Source organism: Salvelinus sp. IW2-2015, linkage group LG23 (assembly GCF_002910315.2).
Source record: "Salvelinus sp. IW2-2015 linkage group LG23, ASM291031v2, whole genome shotgun sequence".
Classification (NCBI taxonomy): Eukaryota; Metazoa; Chordata; class Actinopteri; order Salmoniformes; family Salmonidae; genus Salvelinus; species Salvelinus sp. IW2-2015.
Genome location: NC_036863.1, coordinates 33,686,422 through 33,710,895, shown reverse-complemented (window position 1 = coordinate 33,710,895; position 24,474 = coordinate 33,686,422). Strand labels below are relative to the sequence as shown.

Here is a 24,474-nt window from a genome sequence, read left to right as displayed (position 1 = left end):
AATGTGGTTTCTAATGACAATTGAGATGTACAAACTATGGCATAATGGGATGACGAGCGGATAAGAGGCAATCTGTAATTTCAATTAAGACATTAATGAGTGAGCTAGGATGGAAGTAATGTTAGTCAATATAAATATTTGTTTAGATATTGAAATGTACAGCGACAGAATATAGAACATGGGCCGTTCTTAAAGTGTTCTCCCTGTACACCAAGTCAGAACCGTAGGATAAATAAAGGGAGCATATAAGCAAACAATGAAAGCTCTTACAATATTCTATGGTTACATTTCTCTTAAACAGGTTATAGGCTAGATGTGCACCACCAAGTCAGAACAGTAGGTGAAATTAAGAGGGGTAAATAGATCAAAGTATTAGGGTGAGGCCCACAGGCCACTAACATCTTACTACACATCATACACTTAGCATTACTTTCTTACCTACAGTATACATATATCCCTGGCATACTACATAATTTATGCAGCAACATACAATACATTTTTGGACTCACCTTGTTGTGCTGTGCTCACTTGAAAAAGTAGGTGGTGCGGCGGTCCTTCGTGAGCAAATTTTGTCATCAAAGTCTGGCATTCTCTGGATTTATGGTGCTTTCAAAACATCTGGAGGCCGGATTTACAATTCCGAGTTGGATGACCATTCAAAACATATTTACCCAGTCGGAGCTTGTTGTCGCGCCCTGACCGTAGAGATCCTTTTTATGTCTCTATTTTGGTTGTTCAGGCCGTTAGTTTGGGTGGGCATTCTATGTCTGGTGTTCTATGTTGTCCTTGTTTTGTATTTCTGTGTGTTTGGCCTGGTATGGTTCTCAATCAGAGGCAGCTGTCTATCGTTGTCTCTGATTGAGAATCATACTTAGGTAGCCTGTTCCCACCTGTGTTTGTGGGTGGTTGTTTCCTGTTTAGTGTTTGTTTCACCTTTCAGGACTGTTCGTTTGTCGTGTTTGTTGTTTTGTCAAGTGTTGCGTATTTTATTAAATAGTATGAACACTTACCACGCTGCACCTTGGTCCTTTTCTCCTTCTCCCGACGATGTGCGTTACACTTGTCTATTCCCGACTTCCCAGTTGTCTTGAACTCACTGAAGTCAAGTTTTCGCAGTTCCGAGTTAACAGTTGTTTTGAGCGCGGCACAAATCATGCTTCATTGAAAGCATGGCCGATGTTGACTGTTTATCAATTTAAACTTGGAAAAGAGCCCCTTGATCCCAGATTTGACACCACACAGACACTGTCACTGATTCCTTTCAAACCACTCATTGAATTTGCGATTTCCAACTTGTTGTGTAATGTTTATGTCCAATGGCCGAAGAGCACCGGTTCGTTTTATCTATAATTTCTCTTCATTATTTCTCTTCATATGACAAGGATTCAAAATGATTTGTCAGTAGAATGTCAACTTTATTCATGATGATGACTGCTAGCTAAGATTTTGAAAGTATGATGTTGACATGATCAGTCCAATCAAAGCTGCTGTACATATAACGTGATTTGATATCATGTTATCTGTGGCCAATGACCTTGAGCCTTCTTGGATGGGCACTTCTAACTCTATGGCAGCACCCGAAGGGCTAGAATTTTTGAGGTCTCCTCTTAGACTTTGTGGTGAAGTAGTGTCCCCATGAGTGCTGGCTTGCCCCTCCAAGCACTGAGCTAGGCTGAAACACCTGCATTTTGGAGCCGCTTTACTCAAGAAAACAAAAAAGAGACAATGTTTATATGCGCCTTTATTAACTCAATGATATATATTATTTTTTACATTGTTTGCAAACTGATATGTGACAAGTATTAATGCCAAAATAACATGCAAAACAGGCATATATTTTGTGTTATTTGTAAAAACAAAACAAAAAAAATGCTAAAAATSTGGATCTCAAAACAGGTGGGGCAGCCCAGAATCACGGGTCCCCACTGCTTACCTGGTATATAAATCCATCCAAATCACTCCCTATGGAAATGCATGCAAAAATATGGATATCCTGGAGAGGAATTAGGCAGTGTGTGAGTGCATAAATAAAGTTGTGAAAACTGGAAACTGAGATTAAATTCCTAATGACAACCCCCCCAAAGGCAAACTTGTGGCACCCACAATAATCTTCAGCTTTATTTACAAATGTCTGTGTCAGAGTGAAAAACGGTGCATAACTTATTTATAACATTTATTAGTATTTAATATCATGGTGTTTATCACATCTAATTCACAAGAAATTTAAGACAAACACATAGGTAAATAGATATCTTGCCAACTTTATTTGTATTATTCTTCTCTTTTAACATACCCAAAGTCAATTGACTGACTCACTCATGTAAAGGTGCATTTCACATTTATTTTGGACCATCAATGCAATCAATCAGCAGGATATGACAGTTCTGTGTCAGAAAAAGGTTCTTKATTTCTTGCAATTCTCTAAATAATTTTTAAACGATCTGACTCTCTGGGAATGTTTCACAGTAATGCAGTTCTTTTTATTCAGATTTTGAGTAATAAAATATACACCCACCATACAACTTACTCTGAATTTACAATTGCTGGGCAATCATCGTTTTGTACTAAACAGTGGGGTCCGGAATTATTGATACCCTTGATAAAGGTGAGCAAAAATGACTGCATAAAATAAATTATTAAAATACTAAGCTAAATTGTATACAAACAAAATTAACAAGTAATGTAATATTTAGTAATAATAATAATAGTCAAAATGTAATAATAGTCAAAATGATTAAGACACCTGTTTTCAATACCTCACCTTGCAAGGATAACGACAGCCTTTAAAACAAATATTTTACGAGTTGGAAAACACATTGGGTGGGATCTTAGACCATTCCTCCATACATAATTGTTCCAAATCCTTGATATCCTTTGTCTGTGTTTATGGACATATCCCTTCAATACAAACCACAGGTTTTCAATGGGTTTTAAGTCCATAGTGTAGACTGGGATGGCCATTGCGAAGTGTTCATTGGAAAATGTTAACTAATTTCAGATTTTTAGTACTACAAGCTGTGGTTTAAATTTGAAAAGGGCAGTCCATGAGCATCTGTGCAATAGATATCTAGGATCTGTAAGGATTCTGTAAGGAGGAATGATCCCTCCCAATGTGTTCTCCAACTCAAAACATTTTAGAAAAAGGCTCAGTGCCATTAGCTATTGAAAGGTATTGAAAACAGGGGAGTCAATCATTTTGACCCCTACCTTTTTGAGGAATTAAACAAAAAAAACAAATTCTCTTTTTCTGAGCAATTGTATTGGTATAAACTAATATAATTTCCCACTTTTTTGTTGCATACAGCAGCTCAYTATTTGAATGAGATATTTTATACAGTCATTTTTGCTAATCTTTATCAAGGGTGTCAATAATTTCGGACCCCACTTAATGACCAAAGAGACTGTACATAATGATACCAAAGAAGTGAGTACATTTAACATTTATACAACAAAGATAAACAATCAAAATAAAACCTGTTGTGACTTTGCAAACTCAAATTGGACTGGATTGGATTGTTTATTTTACAAAGAGAAGAAAAGTACACAAGGTTTGAATATCTGACATGCTGTTTGATGTCAGCAAGTGTTGTGGTTGGAGTTCAAGACTTTAAAGCTGCAGTATATAACTTTTTGGTTGAKRAAATTGACATAGAAATGTGAGTYATAGATCTGTCATTATCGTTGAAAGCAAGTCTAAGAAGCTGTAGATGTGCGCTATTTTTATGCTTCCCGTTTCGTTTTCGATTCTTTTACTTTCGGTTTTGTACACCAGCTTCAAACAGCTGAAAACACAATTGAAAAAATATTTKGCAGCGGTTTAGATGGTACAATGTTTCTCTACACATTAGATCACTTGTTTTGTCACATGAACTGAAATTAAGCAAACTATTAGAATTAGAACAACCAGGAAATGGCAGAGCGATTTCTGCATATTGCACTTTTATGCAGTGCATTTTCTTGTGTGGAAAGACAGAAACTAATGACAGCAATGAACAAGGGGTGGCCCATGAGCATTCCTATGTACATGAAGATGGTGTACTTTACGGAATAGCACTTTGTAGAAGATGGCATATTATCTTCATGGCCTCCCTTCATTGAATTAATGCATACTCTCAATGCAGATGGCTTGACAAGAGAAAGCTGTTGGGATTTGACATTAGTTTAATCAAGGAAATAGTGGAGTATTCACCAACTCTATACCAGCCATGAGGAGGAGCTTAACACTGTGGGCTATACATTACATGTACACTACCGGTCAAAAGTTTTAGAGCACCTACTCATTCAAGGGTTTTTCTTCATTTTGACTATTTTKTACATTGTAGAATAATAGTGAATARATCAAAACTATGAAATAACACACATGGAACCATGTAGATACCAAAAAAGTGTTAAACAAATCAAAATCTATTTTAGATTTTAGATTCTTCAAAGTAGCCATCCTTTGCCCCGATGACAGCTTTGCACACTCTTGGCATTCTCTCAACCAGCTTCATCTGGAATGCTTTTCCAACAGTCTTGAAGGAGTTCCCACATATGCTGAGCACTTGTTGGCTGCTTTTCCTTCACTCATTCCAAACTATCTCAATTTGCTTGAGGTCGGGGGATTGTGGAGGCCAGGTCATCTGATGCATCACTCCATCACTCTCCTTCTTGGTAAAAATAGCCTTACACAGCCTGGAGGTCTGTTGGGTCATTGTCTTGTATAAAACAAATGATAGTACCACTAAGCCCAAACCAGATGGGATGACATATCGCAGCAGAATGCTGTGGTAGCCATGCTGGTTAAGTGTGCCATGAATTCTAAATCAATCACAGACAGTGTCACCAGCAAAGCACCCCCAAACCATAACACCTCCTCCTCCATGCTTTATGGTGGGAAATACACATACAGAGATCATCCGTTCACCCACACCGCATCTCACAAAGACAGGGGTTGGAACAAAAAATCTTAAATTTGGGCTCAAGACTAAAGGACAATTTTCCACCGGTCTAATGTCTTTTGCTCGTGTTTCTTGGCCCAAGCAAGTCTCTTCTTCTTATTGGTGTCCTTTAGTAGTGGTTTCTTAATGCAATTCGACCATGAAGACCTGATTCACACAGTCTCCTCTGAATTGTTGATGTTGAGATGTGTCTGTTACTCTGAAGCATTTATTTGGGGTGCCATTTCTGAGGCTGGTAACTCCAATGAACTTATCCTCTGCAGCAGAGGTAACTCTGGGTCTTCCTTTCCTTTTCTGGGTCCTCATGAGAGACAGTTTCATCATAGTGCTTGATGGTTTTTGCCACTGCACTTGAAGAAACTTTCAAAGTTCTTGAAATGTTCCAGCTTGACTGACTTTCATGTCTTAAAGTAATGATGAACTGTCGTTTCTTTTTGCTTATTTGAGCTGTTCTTGCCATAATATGGACTTTGTCTTTTACCAAATAGGGCTGTCTTCTGTATACCCCCCTACCTTGTCACAACACAACTGATTGACTCAAATGCATGAAGAAGGAAAGAAAATCCACAAATTAACTTTTATGAAGGCACACCTGTTTATTGAAATGCATTCCAGGTGCATTCCTCATGAAGCTGGTTGAGAGAATGCCAAGAGTGTGCAAAAGCCGTCATCAAGGCAAAGGGTGGCTATTTGAAGAATCTCAAATATAAAATAGATTTGGATTTGTTTACCACTTTTTTGGTTACTACATGATTCCATATGTGTTATTTCATAGTTTTGATGTCTTCACTATTATTGCACAATGTAGAAAATAGTAAAAATAAAGAAAAACTTTTGACCGGAAGTGTATATTTATAGTTGTTTTAGCACAGGAAATGTCTCTCAACAAAACTGTGAGTCAAATTGAATAAAACACTAATTTGTTTCCTCAAGTCGCAGACACCCTCATATTAGACAGGCAGGTTATTTACAAAGTGATATTGAAAACCCATATATAGACTGGATGGTTGAATTATAGTAGCAAAATTGAAAAATACAAATGTTCACTCAAGGTAAATGTGAAATTGATATTTGGACAATGTTCAAACAACTTTGGGTCATTTTGTATTTTTTATGTATACTGTATATTTCAAGACCCTTGCCAACGCATAAACCGTACATTCGTTCTTCACATTTCTTATGTAAATCTTAAAACTGAACTAAATGTATCCCCCCATAATGTTACCAGTCCTGGGCTCAGTTATGAAATGAAAATGTACAAACACTAAAGAAAGGCCATCTGCGTCAAAGGTCTACAAAAATAACACCATGTTGATCCACCATCTTTGCAGTTTGGGTAGAAGTCCTCTGGAAAGACATATTTACAAAAGCCCACAAAAAGGAGTGAATTAAGAGAAAGAGGAAGGAATAGGAGCTGAAGTCATTGCAGGAAAGATGAGAGGTGCAGAGAGGGTCCCAAAAAGAAACCCCTGAATTCCCCTAGCTGTAAGGTCTTTAAATGGTCACCTCATAATCTCCTTTGCCCTGTAAAGACCAGACAAATACACTCATCAAAGGTTCTTACTAGCCAAAAGCTCTAACTCTGTGTCATAATAACACAGCAGTTTCTCAGTCATTGAAGTTAAAAGGTGAATTATGAAAATGTGACAGAATATGGTCAATGGCCAGAACTGAATCATGCAAATCGTGTAGAAATAAAAAGTAGAAACAACATGATCAGAACAGAAATTATTTAATATTGTTTCAAACTGATTGACAAGAGAGTGCGAGAACATGAAAAAGACAGGACATCAGTGCAACAACAATAATGTAGTAAATTTAAGCTTCACATTTCACTGACACCCCATACTTTACTTTCATTAACAGTGAGATGTTATGTAAAGGTATTTTATTTTCCAATTGAAGTTAATAGTACATGTTAGAGAGAGAACGAGAGAGAAATAGAGAGAAGGAGCGATGAAGTGAGGGTCAGGGAGCTGTGTTGTGAGGAACCCCACAAGGTGTTGACTGAAGTGACTGAAGTGTTGACACCAGTTCGGTACAGTGGACAGCTGGCTGGAAGTGGATGCAGTGACAGATGACAGTGGTTGAGGTGTAGTTTAGGTGTGCCCTTTAAGATGGACAGTCGGCATCAGAAGAAGGCCTTACCTCGTTGTTCTTCTGCAGGCAGCCAAGGAGGGACAGACAGACACAGTCATTAGTAATCACAGAACGCCTGCCGGGGCTGATGGGAAGAAGAGGTGGAGGAGGAGAGTGTGGTCCAGTCAAAATGGAGTCCAGAACATGAAAGTAAAGAATGAGAGAGACACAGCATCCGCTCAAGTCACACAGCACAGTGACTAATAGGACATTCCCCCACAAAATATTTTGAATCAAGGGCATGATTCAAGTCAGATGGTTTATCAAGCACAAAGTTGCTGTAGTTTAGGAGAATGATATGCATCACTAACATTTGTAACAGAGATGATGAATAGTTTAACACAACACAATAATAGACATGGCAGCATTATGTTGCTTGAACAATGTGCCTGTGACATCGCACAACAAATCCAACACTCACATTAAATAAAACGAATACATTTAAATGACCTGACAAATACATGTAACTAATATATTTGTACACAAAGCTATATAGATATGAAGGACTTATGGACAAAGGAATATGTAAGACAAGTACAAGAATTCCTGACAAGCTAAATGTAAAATCTAAGGATTTTGGTTGTTATTTTAAGTGCTCTGAAATGTTGTGTGCAGCACATAAAAGTAATGTCAATACTAAGTGTAGATGTAAATACGGTCTATTATTGTACATTAACATTTGTTATAGCCTATGTGATTCAATAACAATCATTTATAATAGGGTCCAGGGGTGCAACTTTCACTGGGGACAGGGACTGGGGACGGGGTATAGGGGGGTGGGGACGGTTGGGAACAGGGGGGGGCATATCCCCCCCCCACATTCTGAAATATAATTTTTGCCCCCCCCAGTTTTATCATTGGAATGTGATACAAAACAATGCAAAGATGTGTTTCAGGACCACGCGGACATCTCCGAGCAGTCGGGTAGGCTGTTTGGAGTGTTTATCCGACTGGATTAAAAAAACTTATAACACAAAATAATAATAAATATGTCCCCCCCACTTCTAAAACCAAAGTTGTGCCCCTGATAGGGCCCATAAATGCACACTTTTCAAAAGCAATTCAAACTAATTAATGGATAAGACTCAATGAATGCACAACTCAATCCCATGTGAATGACATAATGATGACACAAAGATGGAGGAGCTTTAAAGTGTCTTTGAAGTTGACATAAAGCATTTTTGTTCAAGCTTTTTCACCTTCATGCAGTAAAATATTACATTCATCTATCCAGAAGCATAGTCCGAACAGAAGCACTGTGCAAAGCTCAAAATGGATCCTACAGAGGTCATCATAAATGGAAACGCATATGTGTAGTGTACTACATCTGTCCCTTATCCAATCCACTGATTGAGTGCTTGTACAGTCCTATTGATCCACTGAAAATGCATTTGATACTCATGCAAAAACACATKTTTTTATAAAGCTTTAAAGCTAAGTAAACTGTAGGGCTTCCACGCTTCAAAGTTGAGAGAGATAATTTGTAGGTGCTTGTCTGCATTCAACACAAGACACCAAATTGAGAGGCACAGCTCAGACCCCCGTGGCTGCGGTGGGAGATGGTGTGAAGAGTGCCCTCAGCTGGTTAAACATGAGATGACAGGCAGACAGATGACGATGAGATGGATCAGGACAGGACTATGGTGTTCTGGGAGTCCACGTCTCGGAGATTCATGTGCATGACATCCATACTTACTCCTGTCTCATAGATTGGGTTATTAAAGGCAGACTCCTCTGTCATGTTGTCATATGGCGGCAAGGATGATGTTGGCATTCTGATGGTCTTCCCCTGAAGTCTGAGGGACAGAGAAACGCAAAGAGTCTCGAAACTGCTCTGAGGCCTTCAACTGAATTACACATATTATCAATTGATGGGTGTTATGCAGTTACTTCCCCTTCTTTCATTCTCATACTCACTTTGCAAAGTAGAGGTAAATCCCCAAGATGACTAGCAGTACAACCGCAGCAGGAATCAGAACAGCAATGACAATGTTGCTTCCTTCCATACCGTAGTCAGGACTAGCAACTGAATAAAAACATAGAATATGCATAACTAGAAATGACCTAAAAACAAGTATAGCATAAGCATATCTTCTATTGGCATCACCATACTTCACACTGTGGTTACAACTAGCTGATATACTTACCATCCAACTTGCGCTCGTTCAAATACTGCGAGGAGGATGCTGGAAAAAAGAAAGATKATTTTCATGTGTACCCTGATAATTMTACACGTCATGGAACTGGGCGTCATAAGTTATTCGAAGTTGAGGCATATGTGTGCTATGGAAGCAGACAGTGTACCGCTACAGGCAGGTGGTGTGCCGCTCCACTGTGACGGGTGTCCAGGGACACAGCGGATGGTGGGCTCCCCCTGCATCTCATAGCCGGTACGACAGGTGAAGCTCAGGGTCTCCCCGGCCTGGTAGAAGGCCTTTTCTAAGCTCTGCACGCTGGTGGACGGGGCGCCAGGGTTCCTGCAGGGCTCGTACCTCTCCGCTGCCAGGACACACACACACACACACACACACACACACACACACACACACACACACACACACACACACACACACACACAACACACACACACACACACACACACACACACACACACACACACACACACACACACACACACACACACACACACACACACACACACACACACACACACACACACACACACACACACACACACCATGGCTGTCACTATGGGTGTGTCAATGTCTCTTAGACAGCAGAGTGCCATTATCAAATGCATAATTTCCTACATAGATACACATACTGCCACCACTTACATCAGGCAGCTACCTCACTTTGTGTTTTCCCTCTATGCAAAAYTAATGATGTTTGACACAGGCAGATGTGGCTATCAATAGGCATGATCTCATTGTGCAGATAGTTCCTGACCTGACAACCAGTGTCAGTCCCTCAGCTCATTTCCCCATTGTAATTTACCTGGGACAGTTTCCAGCCTGTCTAATTACTTTGAAACAATGAAGAGACTGTCTTATCACCACTCTGTTTGAACAGCAGGTCCAGCTCTTATTACATAGGCCATATTGATTCTGCACCTGTTCTCTCTAGTTCTCTCCTCAAGTTTCTCCCCTGCTAATTGGCTATACTTGCTGTGTCACGCATCATCTTCCTCTCAATAGATCATTCTCCAACAAGGCTTTTTATCTGAGGCAGGGAGTAAGGAGGACGGAAGGACAGGTCATCAATGCTTTTGGAGGGCTTCTGGAGGTTAGGTGGAAGAAATCAGCATGTCATCTCAGGCTACAACTTTGCAGAACGTACTGAGACCATCCACAAGATCCCCTGGCACAGAGTTCTCTGAGTTATCTCAAGGAATACTGCGGACTCTTGAAAAACAGTGCTGATTGTTAGAGAGGAGGACCATGACGAACCTGGTTGAATAAAATGAACGACACTGTGTGTGTGTGTGTGTGTGCTCGTACGTGTGTATTTGCTCAGATACAGTTTCCTGACTTACGGTTACACTTGGGAAGCCTCTCACTCCACTTGGGGTTAGCTGTGTCTCTGTTGTAGCAGGTGAGCAGTGTGCTTCCAGACAGGGAGTAGCCCTTATTGCACACATACTGCACCGTTGATCCCACCATGAAGCGGGATCCCGTCAGCACTCTCCGACTGTGCTCCACAGTCCCCGGGTCCGGACATGTCATTACTGATCATACACAGACACACACACACACACACACATGCGGAAAACACAGGCAAATGGATAACCACTCCAATGCATAACCACTACAGTACAGTATGTTCACGATCATCATTATTAGTCAAGTCACACCACAGGGCTGGATATTGAAGCCATCCAGGCATAACAGCCCACAGCCCAGGGGACCTCCACACACAGAGAAAAGCACTGGGTCTGCCTGTAACATATGTATCAGAGATGTGCAGATGGATCGATGTCACTAAACACACAGAGACTACTTCCAGTAATGTTACACACTGGAGGATGGGTTTGAAATGTGCCACAAAACAACAAGGAACCCATACAAAATGGAGGTTCTTATAACTGTGGTTTTCATCTGTAATTGACTGTATTTAAATGTAAAGTAAAGTAAGATTTTAATATTGCTTAGTATGATGTAGGGTTGAATGGCGGGAACCCGGTTACCGAGATTTACCGCCCAAAACGACTCTCTTTTCCCGGGATAAATAACTACGAGAAACCGTTAAATGATAATAAATMATTTATATGAACAGCATGGTGTGAAATGGAACTATTAAATGATTTGCGATGTCTAAATCTGGCTACTCTATGGCCTCTGTATGATGACTCATCAACGCTCAGGGTGCATGTAGACCTACTGTATCATCTCATCATGGTAACTGTTTTTCTTGTGACAGGTATGTYACAGATAGACTATGCTACAGTAATATAAAGACCGAATGCCTATCTAARTTACCCATCTCCATCTGGCTTTCGGGGTCACCTTATTTTTTAATTGTAAAGATATCTTATTTTAAATTGCAGCTGRAGAGTTTTAAAACAGCCTATCATTCCAATATCGTTGCTTTAGATCAGTGCATGGTGAGCACTCGCGCAGTCTTTCTCGCTCTCCTTCAACTCCATTCAAATTGCATCCAAAATAGATAATCCTGTTCTAGATTGATACTATATAGCCCTTTATATAATGTCCGAGCCTACCTCTTTCAGGCAATACATTCAATGCAGTATTAGCCTTATATTTAGCTAATTAATGATGGGTTATGCATAATAAGTTTCTAACATATAGCCTCTGTCTCTTGCACAATATGCAAGCACTCAGGGGCTCAACCATTCAACCACATTCTGAAATTTCATTTTTGTACCCCCCCCCCCCTAGTTTAATAATTGGAATGTGATACAAAGCAAGGCAACACGGTCTGGTAGGCTGTTTGGAGTGTTTATCCGACTGGATAAAAAATTAAAATAATAACAATCATTTTTATGTCCCCCCCACTTATAAAACCAAAACTGCGCCGCTGCATGCACCTATGCTCCGCTGGCCTCTCCTTAAAAAAAGCTTCTTAGCTCTTGGAGTCCCATGCAGGGAAAGCTAGACTAGAATAGATGCTGGACATTTTTATTTTATTTTATTTTATTTCTTATAGCAATAGAGTATTTGAAGAGGGACTTAAAGCCTTATTTGGTGAATGTGAAATACAGCAGCCCAATAAACATGCAATGGCTGTAGGCTATAGCAGTTATTTATTCAGACCCACAACCATTCAATCATTGTGAAGAGAAGTGAAAGGCTTCTGCATCTGTTATTAGAATGATGACGATAAGGACAACAAAACTTATTTCATTTAACTGTTGAAAGCGAGGAAGGAATGAAGCAACAATAGAGAGAGAAAGAGGAGGTAGGCTAATAACATTAGYRGAAATATTATGAAAGGTACAGTTGAAGTCAGAAGTTTACATACACTTAGGTTGGAGTCATTAAAACTCGCTTTTCAATCACTCCACAAATTTCTTTAAAAAAAATTATAGTTTTGTCAAGTCGGTTAGGGCATCTACTTTSTGCATGACACAAATAATTTTTCCAACAATTGTTTACAGACAGATTATTTCACTTATAATTCACTGCATCACAATTCCAGTGGGTCAGAAGTTTACATGCACTAAGTTGACTGTGCCTTTAAACAGTTTGGAAAATTCCAGAAAATTATGTCATGGCTTTAGAAGCTTCTGATAGGCTAATTGACATCATTTGAGTCAATTGGAGGTGTACCTGTGGATGTATTTCAAAACCTACCTTCAAACTCAGTGCCTCTTTGCTTGACATCATGGGAAAATCAAAAGAAATCAGCCAAGACCTCAGAAAAGGCACTGGTTCATCCTTGGGAACAATTTCCAAATGCCTGAAGGTACCACGTTCAGCTGTACAACTAATATGCAAGTAAAACACCATGGAACCACGCAGCTGTCATACCGCTCAGGAAGGAGATGCGTTCTTTCTCCTAGAGATGAACGTCTTTGGTGCGAAAAAGTGCAAATCAATCCCAGAACAACAGCAAAGGACCTTGTGAAGATGATGGAGGAAACAGGTACAAAAGTATCTATATCCACAGTAAACGAGTCCTATATCGACCTAACTGAAAGGCCGCCAGCAAGGAAGAAACCACTGCTCCAAAACCGCCATAAAAAAGCCAGACTACGGTTTGCAACTGCACATGGGGACAAAGATTGTAGTTTTGGAGAAATGTCCTCTGGACTGATGAAACAGAAATAGAACTGTTTGGCCATAATGACACTTGTTATGTTGGAGGAAAAAGGGGGATGCTTGACAGGACGAGAACACCATCCAACTGTGAGCACGGGGGTGGCAGATCATGTTGTGGGGGTGCTTTGCTGCAGGAGGGACTGGTGCACTTCACAAAATAGATGGCATCATGAGGTAGGACAATTATGTGGATATATTGAAGCAACATCTCAAGACATCAGTCAGGAAGTTAAAGCTTGGTCGCAAATGGGTCTTCCAAATGGACAATGACCCCAAGCATACATCCAAGTTGTGGCAAAATGGCTTAAGGACAACAAAGTCAAGGTATTGGAGTGGCCATCACGAAGCCCTGACCTCAATCCTATGAAAATTTGTTGGCAGAACTGAAAAGCTTGTGTGAGCAAGGAGGACTACAAACCTGACTCAAAATCAAATCAAATCAAATCAATCAAATTTTATTAGTCACATACACATGGTTAGCAGATGTTAATGCGAGTGTAGCGAATGCTTGTGCTTCTAGTTCCGACAATGCAGTAATAACCAACAGAATCTAACCTAACAATTCCACAACTACTACTTAACACACACACAAAGTGTAAAGGGATAAAGAATATGTACATAAGATATATGAATGAGTGGTGGGACAGAACGGCATGGCAGATGCAGTAGATGGTATAGAGTACGGTATAATCGTATGAGATGAGTACTGTAGGGTATGGAAAATAAAGTGGCATAGTTTAAAGTGGCTAGTGGTACATGTATTGCATAAAGATGGCAAGATGCAGTAGATGATATAGAGTACAGTATATACATATGAGATGGGTAATGTAGGGTATGTAACATTGTATTAAGTGGCATTGCTTAAAGTGGCTAGTGGTACATTTTTACATATTCCATCAATTCCCATTTTTAAAGTGGCTGGAGTTGAGTCAGTATGTTGGCAGCGGCCGCTAAATGTTAGTGGTGGCTGTTTAACAGTCTGATGGCCTTGAGATAGAAGTGTCTTTTCAGTCTCTCGGTCCCTGCTTTGATGCACCTGTTACTGACCTCGCCTTCTGGATGATAGCGGGGTGAACAGGCAGTGGCTTGGGTGGTTGTTGTCCTTGATGATCTTATGGCCTTCCTGTGACATCGGTGGTGTAGGTGTCCTGGAGGCAGGTAGTTTGCCCCTGGTGATGCGTTCTGCAGACCTCACTCCCTCGGAGAGCCTTACGGTGTGGCGGAGCAGTTGCCGTACCAGGCGGTGATACAGCCCGACAGGATGCTCTCGATTGTGCATCTGTAGAAGTTTGTGAGTGCTTTGGTGACAAGCGAATTCTTCAGCCTCCTGAGGTTGAAGAGGCGCTGCTGCGCCTTCTTCACACGCTGTCTGTGTGGGTGGACCAATTCAGTTTGTCCGTGATGTGTACACCGAGGAACTTAAAACTTTTCCACCTTCTCCACTACTGACCCGTCGAGTGGATAGGGGGGTGCTCCCTCTGCTGTCCTGAAGTCCACAATCATCTCCTTTGTTTTGTTGACGTTGAGTATGAGGTTATTTTCCTGACACCACACTCCGAGGGCCCTCACCTCCTCCTGTAGGCCGTCTCGTCGTTGTTGGTAATCAAGCCTACACTGTAGTGTCACCGCAAACTTGATGATTGGAGTTGAGGCGTGCATGGCCACGCAGTCGTGGTGAACAGGGAGTACAGGAGAGGCTCAGAACGCACCCTTGTGGGCCCCAGTGTTGAGGATCAGCGGGGTGGAGTGTTGCTTACCTACCCTCACCACCTGGGGCGCCCGTCAGGAAGTCCAGACCCAGTTGCACAGGGCGGGCGAGACCAGGGTCTCGAGCTTGATGACGAGTTTGGAGGTACTATGTGTTAATGCTGAGCTGTAATCGATGAACAGCAACTCAGTTACACCAGCCTGTCAGGAGGAATGGCCCAAATTCACCCAACTTATGTGGGAAGCTTGTGAAGGCTACCGAAACGCTTGACCAAGTTAAACAATTTAAAGGCAATGCTACCGAATACTAATTGAGTGATAGTAACTTCTGACCACGGAATGTGAGGAAACAATAAAGCTGAAATAAATCATTCTCTCTACTATTATTCTGACTCTCACATTCTTAAAATAAAGTGGTGATCCTACTGACCTAAGCCAGGGAATTTTTACTGGCATTAAATGTCAGGAATTGTGAAAAACTGAGTTTAAATGTATTTGGCTAAGGTGTAGTGTAACGTCGACTTTAACTGTACTTATGCGTTAGCCTACTAATTATACAAATTGCCTTATTATATTTAAAATATATAATCTAATCCGCTAGCCTATACTTGTAGCTTTGTAGGCCGCATGTGCTGCACCAYAATTGCATGTTTTCTTCTGCTTTATRATGGTTTGAAGATGCATAATTCCAGTCCATATAAAACAGCATAATACAGTACAGTAATACAGTACACACTCAAAAATATTAGCCTACTGGAGCTAGTTTCATTTATTTACCCAAGAGAGCATWWAGCTAGCTACATCTATGGGCTTTTATGTTTTTCTGTCGTGCATAATGTGGAGTAGCCTATATCAGATATGTATTGGACAATGGCACAATCATTTGGGAATTTTTGGGCTTGGGCTCATTAAACGTCGTTAATATATGACTCATCAGACTCAGGTAGCATCAGGTTAGAATTGTCATGCTGATCAAAGCTCTAGTCAAATCCCGACATATTTATATGCTTTATAATGCTTTTGAATGACACTTTCMGATTTGGAGGGAAATACCGGGTTACACGGGAGAAAAGGGATTTATTCTCGAGATTTGTAAAATACTGGGAAAATATTCAACCCTAGCATAGCTGCGGGAAGTAGGTGTGGTGTGTGTGCTGCAGCACCCCCTGAAAAATCATAAGAATKAWWWWTMWAATAAAATACAAATCACAAAAGTAGTGCARTGGGCCTTTAATAGTCCTGTATTAGCGMACCGATATAGCTGTCAGCGCAGCCAAAAACGTATTTCCACCCCACRCCAAACTACTTCCAGTGGCTATGAACTCTAGTATGATGTAATTGTCAGATTATTCAAGTCTTGATGAGCTGTATGCAGCATGTTCTCTCACCTGTAGGTGGCAGTTAAACCATTTTAGTTTTATGTTGCTCAGTAGACCTGATGCTACCTTCAGCATCAGATTTCAGACAGCAATTAAGTTCACCCTAGTGCTTTAAAGAATGACATTCATAAAATAATGTTCTCACTTAAAATGTCTGGTTAAATGTGGCATGACTATTGCTTTGGTGTAGCAGTGGCTGTAATGCCATGTGATACAAAAACATGTGTAGCCTGACATTGCATTTTGCTCTGGGTTTGATAACACAGTTTATCATCTGTAGGAAGTGTTGATGGAGATTATCRAGGCAATGAGGCAGCTATTTAATGCAGAAATGGGGTTATGTCTGTATTACTGTGTTTCTAGAAGATGGCTGCAGGTATGCTGCTTTAACACAGCAGACTGATACAACATGACACTCGTTACACCATTTTGCTCAGAAGTCAGCACACATTACATGGAATGTCAATCAAAGCACCAGTGACCAGCAGGGTGTAAAAGTGACTCTGACTTGCATGAACAGTTATTCTAGGAACTCGTTGAATCCAGGCTTTCACTATATATGTTTAACCAAATTGTCTCTGGTCTGTTGTCTATCCAAATAAGATACAAAATACTAAACAGAAAATAAGTAGACGTACTGGTACAATCCTGTCTCTTATCTCCTAAACGCTATGGGAGACATTGTTTGTAAGCAGGCAGAGAATCATGGTTAGTTCCACTGTGGGAGCTTGTTATTTCCCAGCTCACCTTTCTCACAGCTAGGCACATCTCCACTCCACGTCAGGTCCCACTGGCACATTAGGATCTCCGAGCCTTGCACCTCGTAACCTGGGTAACACTGGTAGGTGACCACTGTCCCGTGGATCAGGTCCGGGTGGGAGGTACTCTTCCAGCCGTTGGTGATCTCTGGCAGCTCAGAGCATGTATCGTTCCTGGGGACCTCTGTGAGCGAAGAGCCAGGGCAGGATGGAGGGATTTAGAGATGGAGAGAAAGGAGGGATATTAAGAGAGACAGAGATAGAATGAGCAGGGTATGTCGAGATGTTATCCTTGTCAAAAATGTCCCTCAACTGCAAATGGGTTATCCATTAATCTGAACAAGAGATTGCTCTAATAATATAGACTCATCAAATCTAAAAACAGGTTGATTTATATACAGCAAGTAAAGCCCAAAATCTATGACTGTACTGATGTGTGTGGTTGATAAAAAKAGATAAATGACAATTGAGTTCAGCAGCACAGCAGTGACAGGCACAGGGCATGCTTTGGTGCGTTCTGCATGTGAATTAGGCTCTGGTGTGTGAAGAGAATGTCATCAATTTGCAGTGATTGCACACTGCACTGTGAGCCAGCTAAGGGGAGGACAGTGGGTGGTTTGGCACTGCCCGTTCTGCCCTTTTCTTCTTTCACTATGGCACWCACGGCCGGGGGTGCAGCACCCGGCAAATACAGCGGATGTGGACAAAGCAGGCCACATAATTGTGTTTTTGTGTTTGATGTCCCATAATCATATGCACCGGTGGCTGTTCAGAGGCAGAGGACAGCAGATACTGTAAAACACTTTTTCTCTTGTATCCTGCCATCTTCTGCACGATAATTCCTTCTATGTAATATTAATCTCCCTCTCTCACTAGTTGCTACCAGCAGCCTCTTGTTAGAGGATCTATTTTCAGTCAAGGACAAGTTATTATCATTGTTTTCCTGTGATAGTCTACAAAAAGAGAGCACTGTATTCCATGTACTGTATGGACCATTTTGTCACAGCCATGGGAGAATAGAGGTTTTATTGTAATACATTTAGAAAAGCCATCTTCCAAGAATCCTTCCATGAAAGAATTTCTCATAAAACAGTGTGCAGGTACAAAAAAACAGTATCTGAGTAATGCCTCACCAAAGAAGTGGACCACGAAGCCGTTGCCGTAGCCGTAGATGTTGGTAGCCGGGTCTGACTGGAACTGGATGGTGACATCAGCCATGGAGGTGTAGAGCTTGAAGCGAGACCTGGTGCCACTGTACTGACCCAGGATGTTAGCTGTTAGGTCATCGCCGTCGTAGAAGGTCAACAGGTCATTCTTACCCACATTGAGCCTGCAAGGAGAGGGAGAAGCAGCAGTCAGTCAACACATCTGACAAACGGAGAGTATATCTGTATATAAGAACAACAGATTGACAGAGCATGCAGAGCAGGGGAGAGGAATGCTTAATAAAAAATAAAAAAAGTATGGTCTGACCACAAATTGAGTTTTTCTGTCAAAATTAGACTGCGGAGGGAGGGTGAGAGATGTCTTGCAGGGAAATGTCAGACCTTTGCAGGAAATCTAAATTATGTTTAAGTTGGATGGATCTGATGCGAAATAAACACTAAATAATTCAGCATTAATTCGCCTCCGCTCCCTTTGACTTTCCACAGAGCTCTCTGTCTGTCTGTCTGTCTGTCTGTCTGTCTGTCTGTCTGTCTGTCTGTCTGTCTGTCTGTCTGTCTGTCTGTTATTCTAATTATTCCTCAGGTCTCTCTCTTCTCTCTCTCTCTCTCTCTCTCTCTCTCTCTCTTCTCTCTCTCTCTCTCTCTCTCTCTCTCTCTCTCTCTTCTCTCTCTCTCTCTCTCTCCTCTCTCTCTCTCTCTCTCTCTCTCTCTCTCTCTCTCTCTCTCTCTCTCCTCTCTCTCTCTTCTCCACTATGCGTGCACCGCCGAGTGCTTTCGTCTCTCGAAGCTCCGCTCAGTCTACTCGCCATCCATCGCCTCTCTCTCTCTCTCCTCGCTCTCTCTTCTCATCTTCTCTCTCTCGTCTCCTCTTCCTCTCTCTCGTCTCCTCCCCAACGTCACCATCTTTGATACCTCTCTCTCTCTCTCTCTCTCTCTATGTACTGGAAGATGTATTTGCTGAAGTGAAAGTATAATGAGAACTCTCAATACCTCATCGCTATTCATCTATTTTAGCCTCATGGGTAAATGAGATGACTGAATAATGGCTGCTGGTTAACTGTTGTGTGGTATTGATAGATGGTTGGTAGAGGGAAAGAGCCTCAAACTGGACAGGTGCAAGACAGTAAAAAGGGCCACATGTTTGAGAGAATAAGATAAACAGTTAGACTATTATTCATACTAACAAAAAGAAAACTGCATCATAACAAGAAAATAAATTGAACAATAGAAAAGCAGGCCAGACGCTGAAGGAGGATGGAAGCCAACTAATCAGGTCATTGAATACATAAATACTGTCATTATATCAGTGGCAGGAATCAGCCCTGTTTCCCATGGTCATTGCTGCAATGTATCAACATAATACCACATAAAGCCAGTCACATCTTGACTTGGGAGCTCAGCTGCCTCTGCCTAACTTCTGAATGCATTAACCTTTCCAAACAGAGAACTTAGACTCATTGCCCTCTCTCTTTCCGGAGCAAGAGCAAAGCTTGACCTTTATTCATAGAATAAATAATGGAAAAATAAGCAGTGGAAAACTCTAGTCCCCCATAGATGATAAGCAGCGAAAAACTCTAGTCCCCCATAGATGATCAGCGGCGAAAAACTCTAGTCCCCCATAGATGATAAGCAGCGAAAAACTCTAGTCCCCCATAGATGATAAGCAGCGAAAAACTCTAGTCCCCCCAAAGATGATTTCAGCAGAGATAGCTCCTCTGTTCAGTGTGCACCTTGGAGCATGTGTCAGAATAGCTTTGCAGATGTCTGTGCCCACGGATGGGGCATGTTAATATTCACAGCCTGTGTGTAGGAGAGCACTTAAGAACAATAAAGGAGGGGGCTCCGTTCTCCAGACAGCCATGGGTAAGAGCAATCCTCTTGTACCTATCAATCACCTGTCTCCTGCATCCGCTACCATATTTATTCTGCATCCAGATTGCATTTACATGATTGAGTGCACATGACTTTTTTAAGGATGGGCACCCACAGGACTGACTTTTAAATGGTCATTAGGACCCCCCCTCCCTTCACGCAGATTAATCCTGCCTGATTGCTCTGCCTGCAAATCTGTTTCTCAGAAGCCATGGGTGGGCGCGGCCCGCCCAGCTTGCCTCACTTCTGCTCTGCCCCCCCCCCCCTTTCTTTCGCTCTGCCTCTGCTATCCTTCATACATCCTTGAAGGTGAAGACCAGCACTTTACTGTGTGTCTGTGTGTGCGTGTTGATGGATTGTGGCAGACCATTTCAATCCGCTGCTTAAACTTAAGCAGCTCTTATTTAACAGGCCCTGATGTTAGCGAGGTGGTAGGCAGACATTAGCAGAAAGGCAGCCCATGCCACCACGTGTCTACCCAATGTGCCTGTGGACAGATTTGGGCTTAACTAACTCGGGGCTACAACTCCAGAATACAAATCAGGGTTGGCAAAGACGGCGATGAGAGCCAAACGAGGTGAAGCCTGACAAATACTCCCTCTAGTCTGCAGGACGGGCAAGAAATCAAATTAGACCTCCATTTTCCCACTAAAACCCTGGAGCGAGACACTCCAACACAAACGCCTGTAGGATGGATAGGAATGACAGGCTGTGCAATAGACAGGTTTGACATGGATCAACTGCCTGATTAGCCAGTGTTTAAGTCCACTGATCCAAATCCTCATGGGGAAACAACATCATGCACCAACCAACATGGAGACAATTACACATGCACCTTGAATGGTGTTGGTCCCGAAGCTGACAGACCCCATGTTGCACTGTCAGCTCCACAAGCAGAAGTAGATGCATGAAGATGGACAGCCAGAGAGTGATGGGATGTGATGCTATGCTGTCAACAACACATTGTTGAGGTTGCGCCACGGGCAATTATGGAGTAAGCCTGTGGGCAGCTGTTGCTGTAGCTCCCCTGAAATGTCGGACACTTACAAGCACACACACATGCCCACACACACACACACACACATGCCCACACACACACATGCCCACACACACACATGCCCACACACACACACACACACACACACACACACACACACACACACACACACACACACACACACACACACACACACACACACACACACACGCACACGCACACGCGCACACACACATGCACACACACACTTTCGCTAATTTCAAACACGTGTACAGGTAATTGTGATTGCTCTCAGGGATTGAATGCTGGCATGCTACCCAGCCAGCAGCGTCCAGTAAAGAGTGTTGAAATTGTCTCTAGAAGTATCTGTGGATCCATGGAGTAGCTCTCTCAGTGGAAGTGTCTAGTCTTGTGAGACTAAGGAAGGCTGTGTGCTGCGCTGGCCCCGTTGCACGCTGGCGCTAGGGCACTGGGCTGAGAGACTGGGACACTTTCTGAGCAGAGAGCTAGCACGCACCCTTTCCATTGTTAGTTCCTGTCTCAGACTTAATGGAGAAACCGGTCATGGCTGGCAGAGCCTGCTTGGCTGTTCCGGACACGGTTAACACTTCTGAGATGGTAGGTAGACACAGCACAATTCAATCTCTTCACTCCCACCCCGGCTTTACCAGGACTTTAGTTCTTTCAAAACAATTAAGCAGAATGAGGTTTTCCCGTTTGTTTAGCTTTCTCTTTTTAATTAGAAAGTTAAGTATTTATTTTTAAAGGCCAGGGCTTTGGCTTGGTGCCCGGGTTAGGGAGCTTTTGAAAAATGTCTTATTAATGACAATCCTGCCAAATCCCTGTGCCCCTGGGTTCATCGCTCACACCACACTGCCCTGCGCACAGGCACCCTGCCAGCCTGGAGAGGAAGAGGGGAGGGAAGAGGGGAGGGAAGAGGTGAAGGGAGAAGAGGTGAAGAGACATTCTTCCTCTCTTCTTCTTTTTCCCACCATCAGCCTAGATACATCTCTCTATGATGACTATAACTTAATGCACTGACAGTTGGAAAACGGATGTATAAGCCAGTTATTGTCGTCAGTATTAAACATGTAATTCCCAGAGCTTCCACCTTCTGGACCCAAGGTGCCCTGAGAGCCAGAGTTCTGCTTCTGTTACTGTTACCAGAGAGAGAGCCACTCTGGGTCTTACAAATTGAAATACTGTTCCTGCATAGCAGAGCCAACACAGAAGATCTAATTGGAAGAGATAAACCAAGTGTTTGTCGGAGTGACAGTAGGTAGCTAGCTGCAGTATGGATGGAGGTTGTTACAACACTTACATCTTCACCTGGCCTCTAACCTAGACATGCCTAGACATGCCATTCTGTACCCAGCGGTGTGAGTCACAGGCAGGTGTGCATGACTGTCACCTGTGCTYCCGCCTGCCCGTGCCCCAAGTGTGCTGTCTTAATGAGAAGTGAGCCAGCCCTCCTAGTTTGGCCTAAATTAATTAATCAGTCCTCATTATGCACACTGTTCCTCAGTAATTGCGAGTACAGGCACAGTGATGAATGATAGTAGAAGAGTGAAAGCATTCTCATTAACGGGGGAAAAGTGTTTGACCACCCTTATAATGAGGCCTCTCCCTTCCTGCTACACACACAGGTGCCCACACTCACTTACATACGCTCTCTCTCCTCCTCCTCTCTCCAAACCCCCACTTTCTCTCTCTCTACCCTCATCTCTCCCCACCCCCACTTTCTCTCTCTCTCTCTCCCCTCCTTTCTCCCAACCCCCTCTTTCGCTCTATTTTTCTCTCTCTCTTCCTCTGAATCTCTAAAACAGTGAGCGTTTCTCTCTATTTCTCTCTCTCTCTTCCTCTGAATCTCTAAAACAGTGAGCGCACTGGGACTCCCTGAACGAGACAAGAGCAGCGGACTCATTTCAGATAAATGGCCAACAGCGTGGTGGTGGAGTCTTGCAGGGTCAGGAAAGCAGTGGGTTTTTGCCATGTAGGCTATGCCTGACTAAGTTGGAGCTTAGCTGGAGTTGCGTAGGGCAGGATCAATTTAATGGAAGGTTATGTGGCAAAGAATGATACTGATATTCAAGACCCAGGGAACTTCATCAGTCAGTAAACTCTCTGTAAAGATTCTCACATCCTTATTCAAACAAAATAATTAGTGAATTTTTTCAATGCTCTAAAACAGTACCTTAGCCAGACGCCATCAAATGTTTTCAGATGCATCAGTTGCTTTTCTACTGTTTGAGGTGCTCACGAGTTGCATTGACCCCTAACTAAACTATCTGAAATGTGATTTAAACCCCCAAGCCCCTCAATTAAACCCCTGTGTGTCATTGGCACACCCTGCCGCTATCATTCCCCTCCATCTGTGGCTCTCATTTGATGTGCCTCACTGATAATGTTCCATATGCCAGTTGACAAATTGGAGAGTTTTGGTTCTGTGAAGGGCTGTGAGGGGCGTGAGGTTCACTCTGCCCAACAGGGAGGATGCTGGGTAAGACTGATCCTGAGAGGAGGAGGCCACGGTCCTTCCATCTGTTTCACCTCTCTATCAGCTCTCTCTCTCTCTCTCTCTCTCTCTGTCTCTCTTTGAGGAAACCTCAGGGACCAGCGTTCTGTTTTTTAACCAGTTTTCAACATCTTTCAATAAAATTTTCACTCACTAAATAAGAATATGTAGTTGAATCAAGTTTCAATGTCACATGCACAAGTACAGTGAAATGCCTTTCTTGCAAGCTCTAAACCCAACAATGCAGCAATCAACATCAATTTGAAAGGTAAAACACAATCAAGCTCACAGAACAGGACTACCGAGTGCTGAAGCACATAGCGTGTAAAAAACGTTGGTTGCAACACTCACTACCGAGTTCCAAACTGCCTCTGGAAACAACGTCAGCACAAGAACTGTTCATCGGGAGCTTCATGAAATGGATTTCCATTTTGTTTGGGGAAGGCCATTTCCTGTTTCAGCATGACAATACCCCCGTGCCCAAAGCGAGATCCATACAGAAATGGCCTTTTGAGATTGGTATGGAAGAACTTGACTGGCCTGCACAGGGCCCTGACCTCAACCCCATCGAACACCTTTGGAATGAATTGGAACGCCGACCGCAAGCCAGGCCTAATCGCCCAACATCAGCGCCCGACCTCACTAATGCTCTTGCTGCTGAATGTAAGCAAGTCCCTGCAGCAATGTTCCAACATCTAGTGGAAAGCCTTCCCAGAAGAGTGGAGGCTGTTATAGCAGCAACGGGGGGGTGGGGGGGGG

The 24,474-nt window shown here is 42.4% G+C and overlaps 1 protein-coding gene across 6 annotated transcripts in view; it reads right to left on the bottom strand.

The window, feature by feature from the left end:
• Positions 1-2,241: 2,241 nt before the first annotated feature.
• LOC111950797 (seizure protein 6-like) overlaps positions 2,242-24,474 on the bottom strand; it is a 249,655-nt gene continuing 227,422 nt past the window's right edge. The window contains exons 10-18 of one of the 6 annotated variants that reach the window (XM_023968695.2): positions 18,299-18,495; positions 17,155-17,349; positions 10,576-10,767; positions 9,384-9,578; positions 9,227-9,265; positions 8,997-9,105; positions 8,776-8,875; positions 7,089-7,164; positions 2,242-6,464 (exon numbers count right to left, since the gene is read on the bottom strand). In XM_023968695.2, the coding sequence (XP_023824463.1) occupies positions 7,138-7,164; positions 8,776-8,875; positions 8,997-9,105; positions 9,227-9,265; positions 9,384-9,578; positions 10,576-10,767; positions 17,155-17,349; positions 18,299-18,495 (1,054 nt within the window). In that variant the 3' untranslated portion in view covers positions 2,242-6,464; positions 7,089-7,137. Of the gene's footprint in view, positions 6,465-6,656; positions 8,876-8,996; positions 9,106-9,226; positions 9,266-9,383; positions 9,579-10,575; positions 10,768-17,154; positions 17,350-18,298; positions 18,496-24,474 lie in introns of those variants that run through there. The other 5 variants (XM_023968694.1, XR_011473977.1, XM_023968693.1 and 2 more) reach the window with 5 other exon arrangements.